Below are 10387 nucleotides of genomic sequence, written 5' to 3' on the forward strand. Positions count from 1 at the left end.
TTGGATGCATTTTTAACAGGTTGGAATTAAGTGGCAGGCACACAGTAGAATATACCTAAGAAATTAAGACATATATTTGTTTTTCAAATATTTTGGAGTTAGTTTCCTGCACTGGGCAATGGGTTGGACTAGATATTTCCCAAGGTTCCTTCAGTCCTATAATTCTATTATTTCTTTAAGCCCTTAGGGTTCAGATATATGGCAAAGCCCATCAAATGGTTATTTCAATGATGGTTTTTGATGTTTGCTTCTAGTTTTACCTTGTCTGCTGAATATGCACTGGTTGTTATGGTATTCAGGTTATATTATTTTTAATTGTTGTTGGCTACCCAGAGCCTTTATGATGAGATGGGTGGCCTTAAAAACGTAAATAAATAAATAGTTCTGGTTCCATGCGTCTGGATTGGACAGGTTCATAAACTGAAGGTCCATTTGGACTTAAAATTTCTGCTTGCAGGTGGCAGCTGTGACTTGGAAGGCCTTTACATAATTCCATTTTATGTGTCAATTCCGAACATTCCCAGATCAGGAGATGCAGTTCTCAACTGAACGATTGTAATATGATTTACATGGGATTGTTTTTGAAAACTACTTGAAAGCTACAACAGGTCCAGAATGCAGTGGCTTGCCCATAATGCTCTTATGGGCATTTCTTATTTTCTTCAGATAATTCCATCACTGCAAGAGGTGTACTGTTACTCATTGGCTTTCAAGTTTAATTCAAGGTTCTGTTTGGCATTTTAAAGCCCTATATGGCTAATGATCTGGATATCTTTGAGATTGCCTACTCCCAGGGGTCTCTGACAGTCTCAAGGTAGTTCAGACAGGAAGCAAATTCAGATGAACTAATTCTACTTTATTGTAAGATTACAGCAACCAAATCTCACAAGTCTGGAAGTACATTTCTCCCCTGTTGCCAAGAAGTCCAAGAAACTAGGGAGGGTCTGAGATGTTTGCCACACCCACATTCCTGCTGCAGGCTAACCTGCCTCTTATTGGCTTGGTTTCCCTAGCCTATGTTTCGTCCCTTGTCTCTCAAATTCATTTTATATGCCATTACAGTCTCTGTACAATAAAATATTTTGGTGTAAGCAGCCATCAAGTCCTATCTTTGAAAGTCTATTAGGGACCATGTAGACATCCTTTTTCAACTACTATTCTTTTCCTTTGAACAGATCTCCACCTAAGGTTAGATAAGACCACACCTGTACAAAAGAGGTGAGCTTGGTTTGCACCATTGCACCTGCCATCTTGCCAATTTTCACACACACCAGTGATGGTGTCCTGCTTTCCTGTGTGCAAGGAACGCTAAGAAAGCTAACTTGAATAGTTTTCATGACTTTTCAGCTCCATAGGTCTGCTGAATACAGTGGGGACCTCCCTCCCTCCATTTTTTTCTTTTTATTCTTATCCAATGGATAGTGGCAGGGAAAAAAACCCCTCACTTTTTTGTCTTTCCTGGCCTAAATCCTTAATTCTTGCAACACCTTCAAAGTTGTGTAAGGCCAGTTCTTCTATTACCTGTTTTTCCCCAAAAATAAGACCCTAGCTTATATATTTTTTGAACCCTGAAATAAGCGCTTGGCCTTATTGCCATGTGCTCAAAAGCCTGATTGGGCTTATTATCAGGGGGATATCTTATTTTGGGGGAAACAGGGTAATGTTTTAATTCACATTACTAATTGTATGCAGGCTATAAAAATACTAACCAACAATTAATAAAAGGATTTTTTAAAATGTTAAATTCCATAAAAGAAAAACAAAAGTGATTTGTCTGTTATTTCTAGATAACTAATTCATTCTTTTTCTCAGGTCCTCCCTGGATATGAGAATATCTACTTTGCTCATTCTAGTTGGTTCACATATGCTGCCACTTTGAGAATATATAAACATTGGGACTTCAGAATTACTGACCCACAGACAAAAACAGGACGTGCCTCTTTCAGCAGTTATCCAGGTAATTTAGATGAATGAAAAATGCCATATGTGTTTCTTAGTTTGTCTGTAAGCTATAACCATTTCCAATTTGGAGCTCTACAGTATATACACATAAACAAAAAAAATTTCTCCCCACTCATATTTAGAATACAAGTACCATCTTCCATTGGCTAGGTTAGCTGAAGATAATCCAGCATAGCCCAACACCACTGCATTCAGAATAGTGTTGTAGAGTTTTATAATGTAATATGAATAGTTTTTATCCCAGAGCTATAATTGCACTCAACAATGAACTAAAGGGCCACCATCAGTGAGCTGTTGGACAGCATTACTTGGTCTGTTGTGTGGATGTTTGGGTGGTTTAGGTGTGGGGAATTTGTGGTGGGTGGGGGGGTGTTATGTGTATTGGACCTGGTCTTTGGGTGTTAAGTGAATTTCGTTGTATGGGTATACTGTGTATACACGTACAATGACAATAAAGTTATTATTATTATTATGAAAGTTCTTCGACACACACAAAAACAGTTACAGATCAATTGTACAGATGTCTACATTAGAATTGAATCTTAAGTAATAAAATAAATGATTTTTCTTATGGTGCCTTTTGTGAGATGAAAAGCAAGGAAAGCTTTTCCCAAGATGAGTTGAAGTCAGGGATGAATATGCAGCATTGCAGTCCTTTATATATTGTGTTCCCATCCCAAAAGATTGGACTGCACGTATCTCCAAAAGAAACTGGAATAGTTAGATCCATCTTGAATCCTCCTTCTCCCCTATAGTTCATATGTGGCAATCATTACTCAAACCATGACATGGACTGAAAGGGAGTATAATTTTTTCTGGTCTTGTGAATAATTCTTCATGTATTTTGTTAAAATGAATTTAATGTGCCTGGGGCTGAAAGGACATTCATGTGCAAATGAATGCCCCCATATAAATAAAACCACTGAGAAGGTCTTTACCTGATTGTGTTTTGTTGGAGACACTGAAAGAAAAGCCTCTTTGTAGACTTGGCCAGTCCTGTCCAATCCACGTTTCTGGAAGCAATTGTAGAATGCATGACCTCTTCACAAATAGATCCAGTTCACCACTTCCAGAGTCTCATTGTTGAAAACCTTATATAATTTAACTGAATTTGGTTTCCTTTCGTTTATAATCAGTTGATTCTGGTGTAGAATTCTGTAGATTCTTTGTTTTTATCCATTTAATTTTCTTCATTTGCGGAAATCAAGCATTAGAATAAAAAAAATATGAAGGGTTTCTTTTTGAATAACAAATTTTTTGAAAATTCTTGTTTCAGGCTTTTTGGTTTCCCTAGATGACTTTTACATACTTGGCAGTGGATTGATTATGTTGCAGACCACAAACAGTGTATTCAACCTTTCTCTTCTTAAACAAGTGGTACCCGAGAGCCTCTTTGCATGGGAGAGAGTCCGTATTGCCAATATGATGGCAGATTCTGGAAAGACCTGGGCCCAAACCTTTGAAAAACAAAATTCTGGTTGGTATATGGGAATCTTTTCACCCATGATTCTATGGGGGGAAAAGCACAGTTAAGATTTAACTATTTTCTCACTGCTCTCTAGGTACTTACAATAACCAGTATATGATACTTGATACAAAAAAGATCAAATTGCGAAGAAGCATTGATGATGGGACTCTTTATATCATTGAACAGGTTCCCAATCTTGTAGAATATTCTGATCAAACAAATATTCTCCGTAAAGGTAAATACTTATGTAAGAGTTTTTGAATAATGGAATACGGGAGAGGGCCAAAGGTAAATAACCTCAACTAAAACTTCCTAATAGAAATTGCAAATAATCTCAATGTTAATAAGCGCAGTTTACCAGGAATTCAAAATTTGTATTTATAGAAATAATTGTGTGTTTGTGAGACAGTGCTAAATACAAATTTCCTTTGTGCTACAGAGGGTAGACGATGTAAATTCACATTCTTTTGCTGAATTTGAAATTCCTTAAATACCTCAGCTTTGCCAAATGTAACCTCTTTTTATGAAATTTTTCTACCATGCTAGTTTGGCTCACATTCCCTTGCGACTCAGTGTTTTAGAACTTGGTTAATGTTTCTTGCAGCTGAATTCAAGCAATGTACAAAAGCTCCAGCTGAACTTATTCATTGGTAAAGCCTTGTTTTGCAGGATACTGGCCTTCCTACAACATCCCTTTCCATAACATAATTTACAATATGAGTGGATATAGAGAATATGTTCAAAAGTATGGTTTGGACTTTTCTTATGAAATGGCCCCAAGAGCAAAAATCTTCCGACGGGACCAAGGAAAAGTAACTGATATTGAGTCCATGAAGTACATCATGAGATATAATAGTATGTCATTTAAAATTTTTCTATTGATTTTTTTAGATTGTTTTCTCTTCCATAATAAAAAAACCTCATTATCAAACATTTGTTTTGCAATAACGATATCTTCTCATCTTTCATAATGTTAAACTATGCAACTCTTGGCCATTATCTGTTGAATCTAGTTAAAATAAAGAAATGTTGAATTTTAAATACATCATATTTTTCGATACAATTTTCCAAGTCTGTGAGTGACAGGAGCCAAATTTCTATTACTTATTGTTAAACAACTTCTCAGAGTAGACCTCTTTTCTACTCTCTTATTCTAACCTGCTTCATAGATAAAATCCAACTGGGGTGGAAAGAAAATGACTCCAATTTCTTTGAAGGAGAAGCAAGAATCAAATGACAGACTTCTGACTCTACAGATACAGGGTTAAATCATGGTTAAGCAAGGGAGCGAAAATTTACTTATCCCTTTCCCTTTATTTCCAGATTATAAGAAAGATCCATACACAAGACACAATCCCTGCAATACCATTTGCTGCCGAGAAGACTTGAAGCACAAGGCTCCAGTTCCAGCTGGATGCTATGATTCTAAGGTACACATTCTTAAAGGAATTGCCCCACTATAGATATGCGTGGAATGGAGAAAACATTAGCTGGTTCACATTATTCTGCATACACAATACTCTCCCCACTGCACATCATTATATGTGCCTGTAATTACTTGTGCATTCAAATGCAGGTGCCAGCAGCTGGCCAAACCAAGCTACCTTGACAATCATTGACATCATTTTTATCATGCTTCCATTGATAGCAGCTTTCATCTTTATTTAGTTAACTTTATTGATTAGTCCTTGGGCCATATTAAAGTGAAGAGTTCCAGACACAAATTATTTTATATATATAATAATATAAAAATAATATAAAAACAATTTAAAATGGAATTGGATAAAATACAATTTAAAATGAAATTGGAATAAAATACAGTTTAAAATGAAGTTGGAATAAAATACAATAATTTAATATATAAATAACTGAAATATGATAAAATTAGCTTTTGTCTAATTAACAGTTAAAATTAAATGAGAATTCCATGTAAATACTTGTTTTTGTGTTGGGATTGTAAAGTATAGCCATTTCAGAGGGAACTTGGGAACTATTCCAGTTTCCTGCAACAGACCAGTACAGAGTAAAATGTTTAATTCTCCCTTTAAAATTGAGGCAAAGGGTCTCTAGTAGCCTTAATCAGCCTGGCTAACTACAATGGACATTCAGAATTATAGCTTAGCAACCCTTGGAAGAGCCATAGCCATTCCTATCCTTGAGAAATTAATACTATTTAAGGAATATCATAGTCTGTGTTCTTAACCTGTGTGTAGGCTGCAAGATTCAATCTGAGAGTCACCAGGATAAAAGATTTGTTCTCCCAAGCTTTCAGTCTTGTGCTGGAGTCCATCATCAGGGAAACAGCACAAGCCCGAAAACTTGGAAAATAAACTTTTGGTCTTGGTGTCTGACTCAGATTTGATCCTGCAACGTTATCTTGGGACATGTACACTTAACTTCATTTGTATGTGTAGGTTGTTTGGTTTTGTGGAAGGAAGATTCAGAAATTCTGAACACTGACCTGCCATTTTTATCCATCATTTTTGCATATTTGCAATGATACAGAAGACTCATACAGGAACAGAACATTGAGATATCTGTAATTACTTACTTTTTACTTCAGGATGTCAAAAAAGAGAAATAGTAAGAATTGTGAGGGAAATAGTTAAAGGAGTTAATTGAAATATGGGCAAAATATGAACAGAAAGGTTGGTTGGTCAGTTGGTTTATTTAAAGCATTTATATGGCCATCCAACTCAGATAATATGACTCTTAAGTAGCATTAAAAAAAAAAGGAAAAGTCAAAAGTCAAAACCAACAAACAGAAAAAACCCAACCTGTATCATTAAAACCATGTAGGCAATAAATGGCGAACACTGCTGAAGTGCAGTATAACTGCTATTGATGGGGACTCTACTCATTCTGGCCAAAAGGCTTGTAATGGTTTGCAGGTTCCAGCCAATTTATGCTGAAGGGAGGATTACACCAAAAGGGCCACCATTGAGAAGGCACATCTCCAGGGTCTCATAAGATGATATGGAAAGGGACATGCCCCTCCAATTGCAATGTGTGGGATGGAGAGATATTGTATGCTTGGAGGGCTTTTGTAGGTGATAACCAACAACTTGAATTACACCCAGAAGCCAGTCAGTGTAGCTCATGGAGCAACAGTGTCACTTGGGTGTCACAAGAAATTCCCATTACTACTACACCACCACATTCAAGACCAATTGTAGGTTCTGGATAGTTTTCGAAGATAGTTGTATGTGCAGCACATTACAAGACTGAGTACCTTTGGGTTAGAGAAGAAACAGCACAAGATAATTGTTAAGATTATCTCACTGAGGAGGTTGGTTGTTGAAATCTCACCATGCTTTCATTGCTAGGGAATGTGGCTTAATATTTGATAATCTATTCATAAAATCAGCTCAAGACAAAACCTGGATAAATCCAAATTTGTCATGGATCCTTGTGTGCCAGCTTTCTATTTAAATATAGGAAATTGTTCAGTCCTCTCTCCTTGCTTTACAGAGAACTAAAATACACAAAATCATATCTCACCAGTATCAAATGTATGATTTAGTATCTGCATTCTGGTCCTCAATTCACCTTGCTGAATAAAGGGGCCTGGTTTGCGGCACATGTGATTCAGTTAACATGGTTTGGATTGTCCTGGGCCATTTCTGAATAATTTTGCTTTCTTTTAATCTCACATAGAAAAAAAAACCAATGAATTAAAATGACCCATTTATATGGGGATTTTAGAAATAATTTGTGCATGTTATATTTGTGAAATATCCATCTACCCCTTTTCTCCTCTTACATGACCTCTTTTTTAAAATTTTGTATAGGTAGCAGATATCAATATGGCTGCAAAATTTACAGCCTATGCCATCAATGGCCCACCTGTGGAGAATGGCCTGCCTATCTTCAGCTGGGTTCATTTCAACAAGACGAAGCACCAGGGTCTGCCAGAGTCATATAACTTCGATTTTGTTACTATGAAACCAGTGCTGTGAATCTGTAAATTCTGTAAATTGTGTTTACATCAAATAAACAGACCTGGATATACCTTGATTTTATGCATGGCTTATGAGAAAGATAAAGCCTAATATATGCAAGTATATATGGGCATAATAGCATATATAACCTTGGATTCTAGATGAATTCTGGCAGCTGCTTAGTGAATTTCCAGCAATTCCACAAATAGTTCCTAGTTGTGTGCTTTGTTGCCTATTCTATCATCTTTGCCTGTTTGTCTGTCTTGTTTCTCTGACATTTATATACTCTCTCTCTTTCTCTCTAGTATTTTGAACTGATATTTCCATTTTTTAAACCAAATGATCTTTTATTCTTCCAAACTAATCACACAAAACTCAAAAGTTTAAAAACCCAGTAGTTTATTTCAAAGTATAAATTTCAGGCGTATCAAGACAAAACCCCACTACAATTAACACATACAGACACTAGTCTACAATGCATATAAAATTTAGGAGAACTTGCCACCGTCCTGCTTAAACTGGACTTTTTGGTACAGCCTACATTATTTACATGTTCATCTGTTGAAGAAAAAAAATCAAGAGTGCAAATTTCTATAAGGAGTTTTGTATAAGTTTATTTATCAGTGCTTATAAATTACTGATCTGAAGAGTATCTCAGGTTTTGGCTGTCCAGTTGCTTTATTTACAGTTAAAATTTAAACTTAGTCTTAAAATATATTTTCAAGCTAGCACAAGAAGGTAAGAAACCAATCATTCTGCTTTAAAATATAGGTGAGATCCAATGATAATACTGTAGAACACAATTTGATTTGCATTCTTGCATATTTGTACATTACTCTCAACATAACCTCTATACTGCTAAAAATATGTTTATCCAATTTTCATACACCCCAAATATGAAGATCTTAAAAACAGCAAGATTTCATATGCAAAATGAACAACTTTGCCACTGAATGAATGAGAATACTAAAGAAAGTGTAAGATGGCATCAACATAATGTAGTTTCATATTCTGGTTGTAGTTCTTCTAGCCAATACTGTGATATTGCAAGTCAAGGGATAAATAAAAATTATTGAAGCACTAATACTACATGTAATATGGATTCTAGAGCCGCAGAAGTCCTGGACACGTAGTAGCAATTGATTGGATCAGTCTAACATTGAATGAATGGACCAATTTAATGTGGTACAACCCATGTTCTAATTCTAATGGTTTGTTCTCAGACATTTTGTCAACATTTACTTTTAAGTCTTTTTATGTATAATTTAAAGAGGCACAGAAATTGCCCAACATGCTGAAAATACAGATTAATCAGGGTGTTTCAGTAAGCATTAAACATAGTGTTTTTGTTCAGAGTTCTTAGGGCATTTATCAGTATCACCGAACATATCCTCTATCATTAAGTTGCTAATATAACAAGCATGTTGCATGTCTTGTTCTCCACAATCTAAATTCAACCAATTTTTTTTTGTATAAAGTGTAATTTGGGGAAAAAATTGAACAGAAATAAGCTAACAAGTTCCAGACCCAGATAACAATCTTCTAGCTCACTTTCAGAATTTATATCATTTCTTCTGAAATGGAACTTGACTACTACTAGTAGCTGCATTATCAGTATTAAAGAGCAGAACATTGCTGAAATATAGTTTCACAGTGAAATTATTGTAGAAAAAGATGTCTAAACCGGGCCAGGCATACACTGCGATAAAATAGGTGTGGTGAGAAAAAAAAATACCAACATGGTACAATGTAGACAGTGAAATTTTCTTTTCTTCTTTAAGGTCTTTCAAGAAATATCTCTTCTATCCATACTATAACAAGCTCACAGTGCTGAGTGGGATGCAGTTTCTCAATCAACACAGAATAAAAATCCAGCATTAGTCGAGTTTGTTGCCATGCAATCCTGTTTATAGTAGTTTGATAGAAAAAGAATAAAGTCCCCATTATCTGTTGCAAGGACATATTAATATCTACAGATTCAGATTTTTTTTCCCAGCCAAAGGCAGAGAATTAAGCACAGAATATAAAATATGTGTTTTGCCATTACTTACACATAAGGATTTGTTTCTGCTTAACTCCGTATTGCTTTATATAACTTGTGAGGCATGCTCATTCTGTTTTGGAAAATGTAGCATCCTATTCTATCAGCTGCAGTTCATAAATCTGAAGGCTAACAACTATCCTCTAAAATGCTAATTTAAGAAGTGCTGAAATTAACATCTGCCACAAACTTACTTGAACATGGAACGAGATCTGATACTGGAAACTGGAACTGAAAGTTCTTGAATGACTTCTTATGCCTTCTGTTAAAGTTGTAGGTCCTAGTACCCTAACCTCAAAAAGAAAGTTGCACACCTTATGAAAATATACTTTCCTCCCAGATGTTCTCAGGCCTGATTTTATTATCCAAGTACCAAAAAAAAAAAAAAAAAAAAAAACAACCCTAAAAGGGCAAATAACAATACATTGGCTACAAACAATAGGAACTGCCAAATTAAACAGTAAAGTCCAATGCTTCTTTAAAAAATAATAATAAAAATAAAAATAATAATAAATGGTTTTGTAATTAAATGCTCCTTCCATTGATTTCTGATCCCTTTTCGTTGACTGCATTTTGCATTTTTCAGCATTCAAATTAAGATGTGGGCTAAATATACTCCTTCCGTATATAATAAAAATCTTGTGACCATTTCAGAGATGAGTTTCTAGCTAATCAGTTGTTTTATTTCCAGATTTTTGAAGGTAATAAGAAAATGTGATAAATTGATTATATGCCAATTACCAACTGATTGAATAATTCATAATACGCAAAACAAAATTTACTCACTCAAAAATAGTTTCTGACTACATAGAGACAAACAAGTTTCCACATTATTCTCAGAAAAATAAGACACAAAATGCCACAAGACTATGGTTTTTCTTTACTGAAATACACCTGCCCACATAAACAGCATTAAGACCCTGTCTTCCTAAGCTAGCTTCTGACTCTGCCTTTTTTGAACTTTGCATTTCTATT

At 35.2% G+C, this 10387-nt stretch overlaps 1 protein-coding gene across 4 annotated transcripts in view; it reads left to right on the forward strand.

The window, feature by feature from the left end:
• Positions 1-7447, forward strand: part of PLBD1 (phospholipase B domain containing 1) — a 36713-nt gene extending 29266 nt beyond the window's left edge. For all 4 annotated transcript variants that reach the window (XM_087873915.1, XM_034403533.3, XM_087873917.1 and 1 more), the window contains exons 6-11: positions 1813-1957; positions 3239-3439; positions 3525-3665; positions 4100-4285; positions 4754-4860; positions 7222-7447. In XM_087873915.1, the coding sequence (XP_087730041.1) occupies positions 1813-1957; positions 3239-3439; positions 3525-3665; positions 4100-4285; positions 4754-4860; positions 7222-7389 (948 nt within the window). In that variant the 3' untranslated portion in view covers positions 7390-7447. The remainder of the gene's footprint in view (positions 1-1812; positions 1958-3238; positions 3440-3524; positions 3666-4099; positions 4286-4753; positions 4861-7221) is intronic.
• The last annotated feature ends 2940 nt before the right edge of the window (positions 7448-10387 follow it).

The sequence above is a fragment of the Pantherophis guttatus genome, chromosome 7 (assembly GCF_059756535.1).
Source record: "Pantherophis guttatus breed Tessera chromosome 7, ASM5975653v1, whole genome shotgun sequence".
Taxonomy (NCBI): Eukaryota; Metazoa; Chordata; class Lepidosauria; order Squamata; family Colubridae; genus Pantherophis; species Pantherophis guttatus.